The sequence below is a fragment of the Pseudopipra pipra genome, chromosome 3, assembly GCF_036250125.1.
Source record: "Pseudopipra pipra isolate bDixPip1 chromosome 3, bDixPip1.hap1, whole genome shotgun sequence".
Taxonomy (NCBI): domain Eukaryota; kingdom Metazoa; phylum Chordata; class Aves; order Passeriformes; family Pipridae; genus Pseudopipra; species Pseudopipra pipra.
In genome coordinates this window covers 84,429,905-84,448,888 of record NC_087551.1, presented here as the reverse complement: position 1 = coordinate 84,448,888, position 18,984 = coordinate 84,429,905, and the positions used below count along the sequence as shown (strand labels likewise).

General features: G+C 37.7%; 1 protein-coding gene across 2 annotated transcripts in view; it reads right to left on the bottom strand.

Moving 5' to 3' along the window:
• IMPG1 (interphotoreceptor matrix proteoglycan 1) overlaps positions 1-18,984 on the bottom strand; it is a 56,554-nt gene that overhangs the window by 11,714 nt on the left and 25,856 nt on the right. For both annotated transcript variants that reach the window (XM_064650104.1, XM_064650103.1), the window contains exons 10-12: positions 17,599-17,852; positions 16,916-16,992; positions 15,587-16,112 (exon numbers count right to left, since the gene is read on the bottom strand). In XM_064650104.1, coding sequence (XP_064506174.1) covers positions 15,587-16,112; positions 16,916-16,992; positions 17,599-17,852 — 857 coding nt within the window. The remainder of the gene's footprint in view (positions 1-15,586; positions 16,113-16,915; positions 16,993-17,598; positions 17,853-18,984) is intronic.

Below are 18,984 nucleotides of genomic sequence, written 5' to 3'. Positions count from 1 at the left end.
TAGTATTTCCACAGAAAAATTTTTAAAAACAAACTTTAATACTATCTAAACATGAAAATGTTCCATCACCCAGGAAGCAGTTACTGGAATAAAAGACCTCATGCACATGTTTGAGTGATAAGATTTCTGGGGGTCTGTGTTTATTAGTTACACTTGGTAAGTATTTCCTGAGCTTCTAAAGCACATTCTTGTTCTGAAGGCACATAATCACACTGTCAGTTTATATTGTCTGAAAGAGTAGATCGCAGCTTTGCACTGTCTGCTAGGATCACTTGTATGCTGGAGCCATTCTGTTCCCCTCTGCAAGAAGTAAAGCTATTATTTGCCAGTAATCGTAAATTGTGGTTAAAAAAAATAGTACATCCCCTTCAGATGCAAGCTGCATTGCTTTACCCAACAGCACCACTGAAAACAATTAAAAACTTAAGAAACCATCTGCTGCACCTGAAGCAGAAATTTTAGGAGGTCCCCATTGGAGCTTGGCATGGATCTAGGATATGTGATAGCTGTAGCTGAAATCCAAATCTAAAGTGTCATAAATGTGATTCTGAATTTGGGTTGCCTGGACACATAACTTCACAGAAAATGATGGCCTCCAAGCAACATATATCTACCCAAGGTGATGACTTTGTCCTTTTCCAGGGACATGCCACTCTCCACATGGAAGTTTTAGCAGCTCCTTGCAGGCAAAACCACTTATCAGCTGTTAGGAAAGAAGTTTTTCTCCAGTTGATGAACTCTTCCATTCCCTGCACACTAATTTCCTCCCAGTTGCCAATAAAAATATGAAAGGAGAGAAAACCTTTGCATTGGGAATATCCTTGACTGAAGGAGGTGGCAACTGTCGTGGCCATGGCAAAGGAGTTGCCCATGGATGTTCTTTGTACCCATGTTTCCTTACTTCTAAATTAATTCCCTGATATTTCATTAAGGACTTGAGATGCTTTTCTCTTGGGATATCCTCATGCTTCTTGTGTGATCACAGATACAGACAGATTAGAAAAGCAAAGCCTAGTGATGTTCTCTGTTTACAAAGCTCTTGCTATTACTTGTTACGCCGATAAGGAGTGAGAGTCACTTATCAGCTAAGAGACCTCAGAACAGCTTTCTTAGCATTAGTGCATGAGGCATTAATGCAGGATGATCTACTGATGGGATGAGCCTGCAGCTCCACAGACCAACCTTCTCTGAGCATGAAGGCATATACTTTAGGACATGATTGTGATGGCATTTGTTAGGCAAATTATATTTTAGAAAGATAACTGTGGGAGAAAGAAGTACTGAAATTGCTTTAAAATTGCAGCAGGTTTGAAGCAGGATAACCATATATATATATGTTGCATATTTGGCACACAGCTGTGTGTATATATATATACATATGGTCTATACATAAACTAGGTCTTCTGGCATCCTCTTATTACAAGCAAAGTAACTTAAAAGGCCTTGAGGGCATACCAAGATGATCTCTGCGCATGTATCACCTGTTTTCATAAGCTGCCAATTCTTATCAGTCACTGTGTCTCCAGCTGAGAGAGACAGATGGTGACTGGCCACAGAGGTCGTGTTAGCCCCTTGCGATGGGAAAATAAATGGGCTCACCTACAAGGCTGCTGAGCACTTACTGTAGCACAGCACCAGTCCCAAACCCAGGGACAACTGACTTGTTCTGTTGGAGGTACTTTGTCTAACTGGTGTCACGTTACTGCTGCGACTTGCCTACGCAAGCAATATGTTGAAATCAGCAGTAAAATGACTTGCAACTGGTTTTACTAAGCTTTTAATCTGTCTACATGAGATTTTGTTAAAATTCAATCCTAAGAAGTTAAAAACTATGGGCGAAACAAAGAAGACCTAGACATTTCATAGAATCATAGGTTGGTTTAATTTGGAAGGGATCATAAAGATGACCTAGTTTTGATGGGACAACTTCCACTACACCGCCTCGCTCAGAACACCATCCAAGAGATGGAGCATCTACAGCTTCTCTGGGCAACAGGTTCTTGGGCCTCACCACCCTCACAGTAAAGGATTTCTTCTAATATTTAATCTAAATCTAAACCCCTTCAGTTTAAGACATTCTCCCTTGTCTTATCACTACATGCCCTTGTAAAAGATCCCTCTCCAACTTTCTTGTAGGCCCCCTTTACGTATGGGAAGGCTGTTGTATGATCTCCCTGGAGCCTTCTCTTCTCTAGGCTGAACAACCCCAACTCTCTCAGCCTGTCTTCATAAGAGAGGTGCTCCTGCCCTCTGAGCATCCTCACGGCCCTCCTCTGGACCCATTCCAGCAGGTCCACATCCTTCTTATATTGGGGCTGAATGCAGAACTCCAGGGAGGGTGTCACAAGGGCAGAATTCAGGGGAGAATCACCTCCCTTGACCTGCTGGTCACTTAAAAAAAAAAACAAACAACAAAAAAACCCCTTTGAATTTCAAATTTTGATTTTAAATATAACATCATATATATTGGTTTTCAGACTATATATAAGGAAGACTTTTTTTTTTATGATGAAGGTGGTGAAACACTGGAACACATTGCCCAGAGAAGTGGTGGATGCTGCATTCCTGGAAACACTGAAGGTCAGGTTGGACAGGGCTCTGAGCAACCTGATCCAGTTGAAGATGTCCCTGCTTATTGTAAAGGGGTTGGACTAGATCTATATATAGATATATACATATATATACAATTCTGCAATTGAACATAAAATACATTACATTGTTCATCAAAAAGCAAATATTTGTAAAACCTCACCAGTTTGCCTTGTAGATGAGATTTTTACAGCAGAAGACAATTATTTAATGACACCTCTGGAAGTATAAAATCTGTAGATTTGGACAGTCTCAGCATATTTAATTTCAACATAAAATTTGGTCTACAACACTATCATTTAGGTGTAGGGAACACATAGAGGGCACAAAATAAGTTGCTCAATTCAAGTATACCCCCAGAGTAACCATATTGAAGGTTAAACAATGTCATGGAATTAAAAACTGATGTCAGGCAATAAAAACCACAACTCTAACTCTCAGCCACCACTTATCCTCCCACAAAGATGTTCACTGAACTCTCTAGATAATTTTTTGTATTACATGGACAAGGCAGGACAGTATTGTACTGAGTGTTTTATATCTAAAATTAAACTGCTGTTGGCAAAGATATGTAAACACTAAATTAAGAGGCCATTTCCTGGGCCCACACTATATTAAATCTTTGTAAAAGGAGTGCAGCATGCAGACATTTATTCCCTGCTGAGGGAATAAAATACATAGTTTTGAGTTATCAGAAAAAAATCAATGGCCATTTCAACAACTTTATTTTAGGTATCTAATTAGTTGGTCCTCATTTTTTTTTTAAATGAGGAAAACACTTCTAATTGACCATGAATAAGGAGGTATTGTTTGGGAAAGGTCATATTGTCATGAGACGTTTTTCTAGAGGGTTTGCATTAATAAGCAGGCCCGGAAGCCTGTGCATTAAGAGGTCCTGGCATTTCTTTTCATTCATGGGCTTAATAAGCACTGACATTTCCTATTGGCAGTAGACAAATTTTCCAAGTCCACTGACGGGTGGTGTATATGTTCTCTATATGAAAGTTACAGTATTACAATGTATATGTATCTATTTGTATACTTGCTGGTTGACGAAAATAACTAATGAAGGAAAGAGTGTGCAGTTAAGAGATTGGTCCGTAATGTGGAGTAAGGATCACCTTATGTGCAGCTCTTCTGATATCAATACCAGATGGATAGACAGCAAATAGCTGCATTCAAATTTACATATTTTGTCGAAGCCTGAAATGCCACCAGATCCCTGGGTACAGGACTATTGTATGCAAAGTGCTGAATTTATGTTTAAGGCTTTTAGTTTTTAACTAGGGCACAAGTAAGATGAGGATTAGGAGAATTAGGAGAAGAGGATCATTAACCTAATGGGTCACAACAAGTGTCTTGCAGTACATAATTACTGATTATGTTTCTTTTTAATTGTAAATGCAAGCCAGAAGATCCAGAATGATCTACGGCTGTCATTCTGACTGTCTATATGAATTCTTCAGAAGCCAGGTTCAGTGTCCAGTGAAACCAACAGAACTTCTTCTCCACTGACTCCAGTGAACCTCAGTTCACTGGGAGTGAACCCCATCTCTTCTCCACCTTCAGTCCTAAAAAAATCTTGACTCTCTTAACCCTTTTTCCTTGGTGCCCTCACTGGAACTTTTTGAGTAGTCTAAGTTTTTACAGAACAGTCTAAGAGCTGCATCTCTAGCTCCACTACTATGTAGTAGTCTGTAACTTCCAGGAGAAACCTTCAGTTTATTCTGAAAATGTTCATACCTCTCACCTCTTCTTCATTATCAATATTCTTGGCACCAAAGATGCAAATAAATGCCATTCTCACATGATGTCACAAGAGGAGTATTTTCTATCCTAATAAAATACTACTTAGTAATGATAATCTTCCCTCATTATTCTCAGAGCCATTCAGTCCTACCTGACACTCTGAAAACCTTGAGGGTAACATAAAATTTGCAAAATCAAAACCCAAAAAGTTAAAACACTTCAGAATTCAGGGCATTGACCAACTACAGCTTAATAATCTTGTCTATGTTCACTATGTCAATCTTTCAAGGGTGCTGCTTTAGCTGTGCTCCACACACCGACATCAAGGCCAACTTTTTATTTGGTACCAACTGGACAACCCTGTTTTACTGACTTTCCCGCTTAGCTGAGTAATTTGTCCATGGCAACAGACTCTGTGTTTGATTTGGGATGTTTCTTCACAAAGAGAGTTATAACATGGCTCTCATCTCTCTTTGAGATCTTTACTATGATTTCTTTTTTGGGGGGTCAGTAGTATTGCTTACTTCTGCAATCACTGAAGAAATAAAAAGCAAAGAACTCTTCATTTGTTCCTCGAAGATGCATAAAGATTTAGAGCAAACCATTAAGAGTAAAGCCAAGCCCTGACTACTTTTACTGCTCTGCAACTTTTCCCTCATTGCAGTGAATTCTCTCTGAGAGCAGCAGAATGATGCAGTTCACAACAGCCTGACTGTCCATAAACTTTTCACTGATTCAAGTTAACTGATCTTACTCAACTCACACAATGTTTTCAGTACAGAGAAGGAATTCCCTTTACGGAATATCTGAGGGTTAATATTTTGATTGATCCATCTCTCCTTGGGAAATGGAAGCTCCCTTAACCACATCTGCCTTTAGCAATTTCATGTTTGGTCACTGTACCTGTAAGAGCCCTCTGAAATATCGATTTCTTGTGGTATTACAACTTCCTTTTTTCTTTGATTACCATTTTCTGATGCATTGGCCATTGCATGGATGAAAAATAGTAATTCAGCTTGCCATTTGCTGTTTTATTAAGAACTTTAGTTCAATTACAGTTTTCTGAATAAGACTATTTCTTTAAAGATTTGAAGTCATGCAATAAATACATTTAATGTAATTTTTTAAATTTTTCAACTTCAAGCTAGTCATTTAGGTACAAGTGGAAATACAATAGATATACAATTAATTCACAGAATATTCTGAGTTGGAAGGGACCCCCAAGGATCATCACGTCCAACTCATAAGTAAATGGGATCAAACCCACAACCTTGGCATTATTAGCACTGTGCTCTAATCAACTCAGCTAATTGGGCAAGCTTACTGTACAGACCTGTGTCAAATTCATATGCTGAGAGACGTGACTGTTAAACCTTAACAACTGCTTTTGGCATTCTCATGTTCAGCAGTTTGAGAGGACGAGGCATTTTAGAAACATAAAAGTACTTTAACAGATTGACCACTCTCCAGTCTCTTTTCCACAGACATTTCCATTGCATAGTTTCAGTGCAAAATGGACTCAAACACTGTTACTCAGAACTTTGGGGATGCTTCAAAAACACCAGCTATTTCTGTATTGTTTAAAGTCAGGTCTGAACCATCATCCCACTGCATCTCTGTACTGACTTCAAGAGATGCTGCACCTCATTATGGTGACTGTTCTACCTCTCTAAGTTAAGACTCCGAAAAGATGCAGAAACATCCATTTACTTCACAACTCTTCTGTCTACAGCAGAAGAAAAGTCAGCATTTCCATATTAAATACTTTAGACAGTTAACACTATTCATACTTGCAATAAAGATTATAAAGTTGGATGTTGAGACACCATTCCAGTGTTTTATAATACTACACAGACAGGAGAAGTATAATCAGGTCAGGTATAATCAGATACTTTGTATGGACAGTAGGTCAGTGGTAGGTTATTTCCATAACACGACAAGTCACTTTTACCATTTACAGAACCTTTACCTCATCTGCTTCTGAGATTGCCAGATAAAATGACATACTAGTGCTCAAGCACTCTTAAAGTCATTTTTCTGAGTAAAATCCTTGCTAAAAAATTATTTGACTGAGATTAAAATGCTCTTGTGAAGTAAGGGGATTAATAAGTACATTTACAACGGAAACTTTAAAAATGCTGTTATTTATAATAATATTTATTGTAAGCTATTTTGTATTGAAGTTCTGCACTATTTACTACCATAGTAAAATCATTTAAACATATCTTAAACAAGCAAGGTACCATGCTAATTTTGGAAGTCGGGACTTGATTGGTATTTGCATCATTGAATTTGCATCCTTCCACAAAGGAATAAAATCAAAGTTGAATAAAACACATCTCACTTAAAACCATAGCTCTTGTTCCCATTTTTGAATGTTCTCAATTAAATATGAAAAATTTATTTCATGAGTTTAAAATAATGAAATCTATGTGAAAACAGCCTAAGTCTTTACAAACACCTGGAAACATAAAGAAGCATCCATCTAAATGTTGCAAACACTCCTGCATGCCACTGTAATGATTTTGAAGCACCTCAAATGGAAAACCTGGAATACTATTTTTGATTTATTTTACTTTAGAATGTTTGGAAACAAAGTCTGACAAGTTATAATACTTGTCTTTCAGAATTGAAATTACTCCCCAAATTCCTGCCCATTTTCTCTATTTTTCTTAATGGTGTAATAAGAAAAAAACAGAGGAAATTTTTGTAGATGATCACACCATCAGACAGTTTTGTGGGATTGAAGTTTATTAGTTTGCAAAATGGTAAAAACAAAATAGAAATCACATTATATAAATTCAAGTAATGTGTTGACCAATGACCTAAAACAGAAAAGAAAAACATGAAATTAGAAAGTTAAATCTGGTGACTCTCTTAAAATCTCATCATCAGAGGAGCACTGTAGGACTTGCCAAGAAAAATCGAAACACTGAATACACTTTTTTTCCCCCTGTACTATATAGTCACTTGTATGTGAAAACAATTCATGGAATGAAAGTCACAGAATGAGGAGTATTTTGTTCTAAATTTTGCCTTGGATGTAGATGGTCTGATTTTTCTCATAGTTTTGAAATGGAACAAATGAGTCTCTGAGAGAGAGAGAGAGAAGGAGATATTTAACTGGGAAGATCCTGCTGGTTTTACTCTATGTTGCATTGTAAGAATACATTTCAATTTTAGTGATATGGATAATGACTTTGGGCCAGATGCCATAGCACTGATTTAACTTCTTAAATCCACCCGTCATACTTGGATTCTGAATCTGAGCAGCTCATTCCAGCCAGAGACCTGCTGTCAGGGAGGAGGCAGTTTGAATGCTAAAACCAGCAATAACTACACAGTGCAGTAAAATGGATCCACACAACCATTAGCTGTATGTTTGCTTTGAAATTCCTTTAGAAATCTTCCTTGGTATGAAGATGTCATACAGAACAAAAGGGAAACTTCTGCCTCCTTCTAATTTACTCCCGGATATCATTCCTTGAGATTGTGTTTAGTCCTTTCCTCTACAGAACTTTGTACAAAGTTACATTGAGAAAGAAATGTTGAGACCTTTTGGGGAAAAAATGCATGTTATCTTCAACCAGAAGTCAGAACTTACTTTTTTTTTTTTTTTCAATTGCAACATGCAAGTGTATGACACTCCTGGCAGAAGTTTAGATACTAGATTTTCATAAACATGAACCCATTAAATTCAGTATAAACATTATTGCAAATATACCTCCATTTAAGATTTTTATGTATTTTTGTTTGTTAGTTTTAAATACTATGGGATCTTTCAAACTGACTAACAAGCAGCTTAAATAAATTGATATTAGCATCAGTGCCATCTACGTGAGGCATCTCAGGATGCCTCAGGCTGAGAAAATCAAAGTTGGAAGGCCAAGCCCTCTCTGAGGCACAAGATACAAAACTGCATCCAGACATCGAGCAGATGATGGAGCTGAGATGATTCAGAGCACCCAAATTAAAACTTGTCTATAATAGTCCAGTGCAGGTGGCATGGGATTTTTCTAACAAGGAATGGACTATTAAAAATTCCAAGCTGAGGTCAAATGGACTTTCTTATGCCGGAAGGATACTGAATCCTCCAAAGAGAAGACCATAATGATTTTAGAAAATCAAAGTTTTAATATCATTTAATCATAACACATTACTTCTCAGAGCCAGCACTTCTAGCAAGACCAAGGATTTTAATGAGTGAGGGAAATGAATTATTTAGGGCATGTTAGTCTCAGCAGTGCCACTTCACCTAATGTTTGTTCCAACTGCACTTCATGACACGTAAACTTCACTAGTTTAATTCATTTGAAACCTGGCAAAGTTTAATCTTACACTCCCAGCCCAAAAGTCTGTATTATTTGTTGCAAAATATTTTTCTAATTTTATCGCTGCATAGGTCAGAGGTTTTAAAATAATTTTACTCAGGACATTGATATAGTAAAGCTATTTGTGATACTGGCTCTTCAAATTCTGAAATTATTTCTGCCTTTTTATATTCTCTTTTTATTAGGAGATTAGAATTATTGCAATTGTGTCTAAAGACTGTAAACTGCCTCAAATAAGTTTTTAGCCCTTTATTTCTAAAGAAAACTAATTTTCTGGAACAAAGTGGAATTAGACCACATGTGGCAACACCTATATGTCCCCCCTGGAGAGAGAGCTCCTTCACACACAGATGAAGAAAAATTATGGGTGGGTTGTTAGCTTGTCAAGTTTTCAGTGTTAGCATATGGCAAGTACTCCTTCCTTCCTCTCCTCTGAGTCTCTGTAGCCTTTGTGGCTGCTCCTGTCTTCCTAGGCTGCAGGCAACAGAACCCCCTAATTTTTCATCTTTAGATCTTGTCTCTGCACACAAATGGAAAGGTTTGGTTTTAACACAAGATGGGATCCAAGACTGAAATGCATGAAAGCCTGTTGCATCTCACTCATAGGGGAGGGCTTCTTGCAAATGATGGAAAGATTAAATTTTGACAAGTGGAGTATTATGGTGAATTTGGAGGGATGATTAGTTTGCAGTGAAACGGCATTGAACTGGAAGGGGGCGATCATCAGGAGGGATGCTAATTACAGGAGAAATGATGCATTTAGGAAATAGAGGTACTGAAGGATGGTTAGCTGTGAAAGTCTAAAAGGGCACAGGTAGCTGAGAATCAGTGGCAAGGACAATGGAGTTGACCAGCAATGTACAGTAATGACTGTGGGAGAAAGACACTCCAAGTGTGTGTGTAGACTATGAGCATCTGGTCCAGGGGTAAACACACAGAAACAATGCACCTTTGTCTGGGGAAGAGACTTAATAGTATGTGTGAACAAGAGGCAGAGCACTGAGATATATCTTCCTGCTGTCTATGCGGGTGCAGAAAGAGGTGTTACATTTTTTCATTATACATTTAGCTCAGAAGATTGGCATCTGGATAAGCAAATTTTCTTTGCAAAAATATAAATTGTTTTCTGTGCTTCACACAGTCCTTTCAATGAGTCATTGGAATTACCAACTGCATATAAACAAAATTATCACTTGTTTTGGTTAAGGTCCATTTATATTGTGTATTTGGGGGGTCACGAACAAGAAATAATATTTGAAGCAAGCAAAGCTTTACCTTAAAGTAAAACTAAACCAAAGCAATTAGGTAGCTTAATAATTTAAACAAGTCATGTGTTAAATTGGGAAAATAGATCTCATATCTTTTTGCTTGGACTAGTAATTTCATTTTAGCATTTTTAAGTATGTTTTGAAGATGTGATGTAGATTTTGTTCTATTCAGATTGCTCCTGCTGTTCCAGGCACAGAGGCAGCTAGGCAGCAGCCTATCATTAAATTCTGACCAGATGCTAATAACTTTGTCTAATATGTTTAGGATTCTTCAGGATAGTTGTAGTTCTCTGAGTATGCAATTCTAACTTCTCAAAACAGTGAACATACTATGAAATTTTCCTTAAATGTGACATATCCTGAAACTCTTACATATTCAGCCTCATCTTCAGTTCACAGACAACTTTCAGACTAATCAATGTCATATACAGGGCTTGAGAAAATAACACAGCTAGACCTACCTGTTTACTTCTCCAAACATCAAACAGCTGGCACCTTCATGAAAATCATTCTTTACACATCTGAAGCAGCAAGCAGAAAGGGCACAGAGAGAAGCTGATGGGGGATAATGTCAAGAAAATCCTGTCAGTTTATGGTCAAAGAAAACATACGAAAACCAGAAAAACATGCAAGGAAACGAAGGGTTCTTACCCTCTATAACCATCGATGTGAAAGAAATGATGAGCGTTCCTGACACAAAGAATGAGTGAATTCCAATCCTGGGAACATCTGGAGAGGTTCTTGCAAGAAGCAATGGGGTTTTCTTTTCTGTGACAATGCTGGTTATGCCAAATAGAAAGTTATGCTAAGCAAAGACAGTGCTTAAGCAGCTGAGGATGAACCAGAAGCAGAAAGGGAACATGGAGAAAACTGAATTTTTCTAAAGATTACTTGGAAATAATAGTGAGTGAAGAGTGCACCACTGAATTAACTGTTGGGTAGGAAGAAAATATTAAAGGGTACCACTCACAACAAGTTTGTGTGAACATGAGAGCAACTAAGGCAATTAATTAGGCTTTTTATCAGTTACACATACAGAAATGTGACCACCATCTACCCCTCATCAATGTTTTTTTCTCACAGAAAAAAAACCCTGTGGTATACCCTGCAGAGTCTTCATCTCAGAGTTTTTCTTGAGAGCTTGAGGATGACCCAGGCTGAAGAGACTGAGATGCAGTACAACTGAATAGCTGAATGATTTTACTGCTAGCTTTTTTTTGTCCTACACTTCTGGAATAACTTCTCCCGAAATAATGCCTCCTCCATGATGGTCATGATGATTTTGGGATAACCATTTACCTGGACTGTACAATTCATTAGTAGCTACAATGAAAACAAATACAAATTAAATTTCTTCTTACCATTTAGGAAGCCAAAATATATCATTATTGTTCTTGCAGACATTATGAACTCTTTTATCTGTTTATATATTTGTTTACACTTTTTTACTGCTGAAATTTGCTTAGGTTTTGAAATAACAGCCCTCCTAATACATTACACAAAGGGCTTCCTTTCTGAATTGTCATACTGGTTTAGACAGAGTTACAGGAAGACTGCAAAGAAAGGAAGAAGTTAACTATAGAGAAGATATATTAATGAGCTTCAGCTCCAGAGGGGAAAAAATATGAAGAAGAAAGAGGAATGCTAGATAAGAGTGAACACGTATCAATTCTGACAGTAGGAAAAAAAGCTTTTTTTCACTCTGATTATAAATGAAAAATAGAAATAGCTGAGATTTTAGAGGTGCTAGAGCAAAGAAAAACCCTTTGAAAAGTCAAATGTTTAAACCACAACATCTGATGCAGGTGTTTCAGAACTTTTCAATAAGAGGTCTGGAAATTTGTGTTATGGTTTTCTTTCAATTCTATTGTGAAATCTCAGAACAGTAGGCTTACTCTAAAGACAGCTTGGCATCTTCCTTATAGTTCTGGCCTACTCCAAGGGGTGGAGTGACTGCCATGACCATTTGGCCAGCATGTCTGTCTAATCCTCACTGACCTGCTCTCTCCTGCCCATGGACAACATCACTGTGCAGAGTGAGCTGAAGGAAGGAAGTGAGTGTCTGAAGGAAGCCTCACACATGCTCCTGGCTCATTCCTCCCACTGGCAGCCCAAGCCTGACAAATCCCATCCTGCATGGCTTAAAAGGACACCTCTCATTAGTTTGACTCTTCATCCCTCACCTGTTTTTACTCTCCTTTCTCTAGATGTTGTATACAGAACTTTGTGTATATTTGTGTGTGGGAGGCCGAGTCTGATTATCTTTTTGGGAGGTGTGAAAGAATTTTTTTCATTGCTTTGATTTGCTACCTCGGGTAGGCACAGTTAAAGTAGTTGTGTAGGTTGTAGACATTCAATATTCAGAATTCTGTAGTAATGTCCAGCCTGTAGCTGCACACGTGATAACCAATGCAATAAAGTCCATCCATGAAAAAGAGCTGATACTAAAAGAATCTCAGACTATGTTATTTTGATAGCCAGCTCTTCTTTTCAAGGCAAAGAAGAGTGAATTTAAAGTTTTCAACATGCGACTAAGAAAAATTTGCTCCATCTACTGGACAGTAGAGTGGGGAAATACCTGGAAATTAATGCAGTAGAATTTCAGGCAACTGTTTAGACCCTAAACCTCTGTTCAACCTCATAAAGCACTGTCAGAATAGTTCTGCTATTTCACAGGAGTAATAGTTAAAAGATTATTTTTTTTTTAAATATTACTAAGAAATGCAGCTATGAAATGCAGCCAGGAACAAAGAGTGAAAAATTCTGTGCCTGGCAAATTCTGCTTGCCATATGAAAATTAATAGCACCAATATTGCTGACTTTAATAAAACCTGAATTTCCAGATCGCATTCTATCATTTCTTATGAAATATGCAATATATAGGGAAACAAAAAAATACAGGAGATGCTGAACACAGGACTGCTAGAATTGAGAAGAGCTTAAAAAGAGAAAAAGTTCTAAAGTGTAGACATTTTAAACCTCAATAGTTTTCAACAGGTCTCCTGACTGTTAAGCATGCAGCATGTTTTGTGTACTATAAGCTTTAAAAAAAATATAATAACTACAGTTTTGAGACATTGCTAATACAGCATCCATTCTTTTTAGACAAGGACAATTATTTTCCCTCTGCTACTCAGCTGCAGAAATAATGGTGGAATTCATATACTCAAGTGCTCGTTTTAGACATAAGTTGTGTAAGATAGTACGCCTTATTGTGGGAGGATCTTTTTTCTTACAACTCTTACAACAAAATCTGCAGTTTGTTCTCTTGCAGATTGACATGTTCCAACCCATATATACAACAACTTCTTAGTGTTTAAAGGGTCATCACAGGTGAGTCATATACCCTCTGCTGCTTCTCTTCAGTCATCTGGAGCTGATAAGCGACAAGGTTTTTCAGCTATTTAGCAAATTGGGAAACAGATATGTGGCTTTATGTGTTGTTTATGATATCAAGTCCTTAACGCAACGAGTGAATAGAATGAAAAATGCATGACTTTCTTTCCCCTGCAGATGTAATGCTTTTCCACGGTTATAATGAGTGCTATTTGAATGTATGCTGTGCTTTTATCAGTAGCACTGCAAGACTTCTCAGCATGAATTTGAAAATAGTTGCGGTTAATGTTTTTTATCATAAACTTTATTTTCAGGAACATTTGACAACTGATTCTTATAAGAAGTGATTTTCTAATCTTTAACTCACTCTGTAATCATAAAGTATTTGCTTTCCTCTCACTTCATAACTCTGTGTAAAAAAGGCAAGATTATAGAATGAGAAGTTCTTACTCAGTGCATAAACTACCATGTAACAACATGACCATGGAATGTTATGTTCTTCCAAGTCCAGAGTTCATTATTGTATGTTCCCAAGTGGCAGTTTTTACATCCTTTATTCTTTAAAATGCCAGTCTTGTTATTTGCTGGATCCAGACAAACAATATCATAGACAGTATGGTGTATGGGCATTCCCCACTCTCACATTTCTGCCACGCGGGCTCACTGTAAAGGATGTTATCAACAGGCAAGTGGGGTGTTTCCAATCAGCTATGAAAACAGTGTTTGCCTTACAGGATGTGGCTGGGCAGCAGGGGTACAGGTATGCCCATGTATCTGGGCATGCTGGATCAGGAATATCTTCAAAGTGGAAGGAGGGTTCATTATGCTCACTTCAAGAGACATCTCGAGTGCAGGGAGGGACATGAAAGGCCAAGGACTGGGCAAGCGCAGAGCTCGTTGAACAGGGACAGAGTAGAGCCTCCTAAGGGAACAACAAACTCTCCTGCAGCAGGGAACAAATTTGCAAGCGTTGAGCATGATGTTCTTGTGGATCCAGAAACACAAGTGTGTTGTGTGAGCTAATGCATATTTGGGAATTTTGCCCTGAATTTGTCTTTAGTTCATTTTTCTCTGCAGGTTTTTTTTAGTATTGCTTAGAGACTATGCAGGGACATCAGAGAGTCCTGCTGACCCCTATGAAGTGCTTACCTGCCCTCTGCTTTTCTTTTGGGAGGGTCAGTCAAAAATTTGAGACAAAGAACATATGAATAGTCATCCAAGACCTAATTCCTCCCGTGTGTCTATAGTGACCTCTTGCATCTTAGACAGCTAGCACAGGCTTTGAAGTGCAAGTAAAATTTGAATTTACTGACCTAATGCTCAGATGGTAAGGCCAGTTCAGGGAGCAGGAGAGGAGATGGAGCTGACAAGAGCTGGGAGAGATGGAGGGCAACTGCAGGAATCGTGGCTCTTGCTTCTTTGCCAGTGGAGGTTGCTGCCCCACACAATTTAGTTATCTGCACACCATAGGTCTCCACAGTGCCTAGTATGGATTTCTGAGTGGCTAGTGGAAGTGATGGAAGCAGTAGCCTTACTGTCATTCTGCTGTTCCAGGGAAAAATATAATTTGTCTGTGCCCTAAAGATGACCCTAATAGCTTTGTCTGAAGTTTTTTTCATCCGCAGGGTCAACTGTGGGAAGTATATCCATCATGTATTTTTCTTTTTAAAGGCTACATTATACAGACTTTTCTCCACATGTATAGACTTTTTTATTTATTATGTATTTTTTTTCTCATGTAGCTAGGTGCCTCTAAAAAACCCTACTGTGAGGATAAAACTGAATAAACAAACACAGAAAACAGAATTTTTTAAAAGTTTTTCACATCGATCAGACATGTAGATATGTAAACTTTTCTGAATAATAAATCTGAATAAGTTATTTCATTATATTCTTCCTGCTGTCATCCACAACTGACTGTAGAGCCCAAAGTAATTTATTTTCCATGTTTTAAATACCAATTTTTTTATGTTAGCCTTGGATACCCTTTTTTTCTTCCCCGACATATCTTTTTGCCCTGCCTTTTTGAAATTTTACCCTAATACTCTGTAGTAATTGTGCCTTATCCTTAGACATTTGTTATTGGGTTAGGTTGGTTTGGTTTTGTTTTGTTTTTTTGGCTTTGACAACCTTGAAGTGAGCTACCTTAGGATTTTCCTGAAGTGGGCATCAGAAATGTAAATTTTTCACCTTTGATGGTCCAGAAAAATTTCCTGTCACAATGGAAAGGAATGCTTGCTGTACCAATACGTGACTGCATGTCATAACATATATCTCTCCTACACGCTCTCATAAAAATCTTTTGAGTCTTACCTTGTTCAGGCGGAATGTCTTGGTCAGCTTCCTTGAAAGGTGGTTCTGTTATATCAGTCAGTTCTGTCTTCTCCTCAAGTTCACTATCCTCATCTCTGGCTTGCAGACTAGGTGGGGCAAAGCTACCCGTGGTATAAATTGCCATTGTGGTAGCCTGCTCCACTGGAGACTCATAACCATCGGTGATTAAGCCACTGCTAGCAGAATCATCTGCTGGAGGAGGCAGATAGGAAACCTCTGATTTTGGAGGACTGCTAGTGCTCCCCAGAGCACTGAAAGGCACTGTGAAACTTTGGTGGTCAGTAACTTTTTGTAGAGATCTGTCCTGAAATGGTTCTCTGGAGGGTTTGGTAGGGAACTCAGGTTCAGATGTAATAAAATTATTAAATTCTTCAGGGATGCTGATCTCTTCTTCACTTAGAGCAGGACTTCCGGTTGTAAATTCATCAACCAAAGTGTCTCCTATTTGGTCCACTGTTGCTGGGCTGGGGTAACCTAGTGGGAGTTCCACACTCATAGATTCCTCCTGAAAAATTTTAGAAAAGCACCTTTCATTATAATGTTTAAGTTTTATTCCTAAAAAGGCCAATAATCTTTAGCCACATGAAACTTGCAAACAGCTAAGTCAACATAGAGTCATACAATGGTTTGGGTTGGAAGGGACCTTAAAGACCATCTAGTTCCAACCCCTCTGCCATGGGCAGGGGCACCCTCCACTAGACCGTGTTCAATGCCATATCCAGCTCGGCCTTGAACAGTGCCTGGGCTGGGGCACCCACAACTTCTCTGGGCAACCTGTTCCAGTGCCTCACCACCCTCAAAGTAAAGAATTTCTTCCATATATCTAACCTGAATTTCCCATCTTTCAGTTTGAACCCATTACTCCTTGTCCTATCACTACAGTTCCTGATGAAAAGTCCCTCTTCAGCTTTTTTGTAGGCCCCCTTCAGACACTGGAAGGCTGCTATGAAGTCATGGGATGTATAAAATGTTTGGCATGTGCGTGTGATCCTAATCACATTGCCTGTAATTTTAAAAATGGCCTTCATTATCCCTGTCAGTTGCTCTGTGCTACTGAACTGCTAAGACCTTGCTTACTTTGTAATTAAAATTGGAAAAGGTAATCAGGCAGCAATATTCATCTGTAAATGCTCTAAACACTATCTTTGTTGCAGTATAACAACACAACATTCATCCTTACAGCAAGTACAAAACCAGATATGTCAGCACATGAAACGGGGTTTTTTTGATATTCATGTCCATCTTAACACTGTTTAATTTTGTTTTCCATGGAAAAATAAATAAATACGACAACCAGTATTAACTTACCAAATCAGGGCCTGCCAGAGGAATAGTGACCATGCCTTGGATATCATTATCAAAATCACTAGGTGGTATAATAGATTCTGCAAAAAAAAAACCCCAAACAAAAAAGCCCCAACAAAACAAAACAAAACAAAACAAAACAAAATCAAAAACATTAAAGAGAGAGAGAAAACAACATTTCAACACGCTGAAAACTGATCAAAACACATAAGGTCAGTAAAAACCAGTACTAAACTGTTCTCCATTGAAAAATTACTTTTTAAAATCCATGTTAACTTTCAGAAAGCCTAATTTTTAGGTTGGAGGAAGCTCTCACTTTTTGTCTTGCTAAAGAGAGGAGATTGTCCATACTGGGAAGTTAAAATGATACAGTGCATATTCATAGTATTTATTTTTCTCCTTTTAATTATCTTAGTGTGCAAAATATCCAGATTTTCTAAACAAAGAAAGAAAAAAATAGATCCTCTAATACGATTGGATGTTTGGCTGTATAATTGTAGAGGCACACTTTGCTATAAAATTTAACTTACATCTCTGCATCCTTTGGATGCTATGCAACACTAAAGAGAATAGGCTATATCAAATGAAAACAATCTTTTAGAGCAGCGAAATACACCTTACTGAAGTTGCATCAGTTTGGAAAGGCAAGGTTCAGACCTGTGTCTGGCACCTGCCTGCCTACTAACCATCAGTAAACTGAAGTGTCCCAAGGTCCATTGGCAGGGACTGGTCTTCATGGAGTGCAATGGCAACCAGTTGCTGAAGGTCTGTTACTGTGAGTTTAGTTCCTGATATCTCCCTCTCTTCCATGGGAGAAATTGGAATTTTTTCACTTTCAACTTTATTAGATCCAATAGTTGAGATGTCATCTGCTGTGCTTTTGCTTTCTGAGCTGTCTCTCTCAAAGTTCACCACATACCGTGCTATAGTGCTGCTTGATCTGCAAGGGGAAAGGTAAAAATGCCCAGTGCAGCAAAATCAGTTACTGACTGAGAACCAATTTTACTGACAAACAAATATGCAACCATAACATATTATCTTCTATAAAAGTGATGCAGATTTACTTCTTTCTAACCAGACTGCCACCTTCAAATTACTTTTGCTATACCTTTTTTCTTCTATGCATGATTTTAAATAGAAATTCAAATTATGAAGAAAATTGTAAAAATATTCTAATATAATACAGTTTAATCTCACTACTCAGAAACCTTGACTACTGATCAGTCATTGACTACTGATTCAAACAGCCATAAATGCATGCTGGAGTTACTAGAAGCCATAATCACACATTATGCAGGATCCTCCGAAAAGGGGTTAGGCAGTCCATAAAACTGCAGATAAGCAAAAATCTTATCACAACTGAGGTAACTTTTTACTCTTTTTCAAAGAACAGCAAAAAAATTAGTTAATGTGGCAAGCAAATCACTTTTCACAAGGGGTGTTAGCTCTTCCAACTCCAAATGGGTGTTTATAGCTTCTCCCTAGATGTTCAATGGAAGTCTCAAATATTCACCATTATTAATACATGACTTTTCATAAATGTTTATCACCTAATTAAAATGAAAATAATGAGTACATTGTAAACATTTCTATACTATGTTGCTTTTTACAATATCAAATAACTGTAGAGAAAGGAATTTCACTTTATCTAGTATGTACTATATATTTAAATTTCTATGACATTGCAAGAATTCAGGAAAAACAGTAGACAATTCTTCCTTTTAAAGTATGAGTAAAAGAGAAATTTTGGGAGCTGCTAGACAAATTATTCCCCAGGAGCACTTTTAAGCAGCAACAACAATAGACTCTACATCTGTTTGTATTACTACTTAAAAACTCCCTGCATTTTATCAAGCTAGTAACTGGTCTCTTTGCTTTTCTATCTGGCTTGACAATGGAGATAACAAATCAAATTCTACGTACTCATTGAAAATAATGTGTATACGGGAATACAGCTAGGAAACAACAGATAAAAAATGAAACTGGAATATAAAGTTTCCCTATTTATTTTTCACTTTCACTATACGACTGATAAAATTCTTCAGTCATCTGAATGTGAATTTTCTTAGATC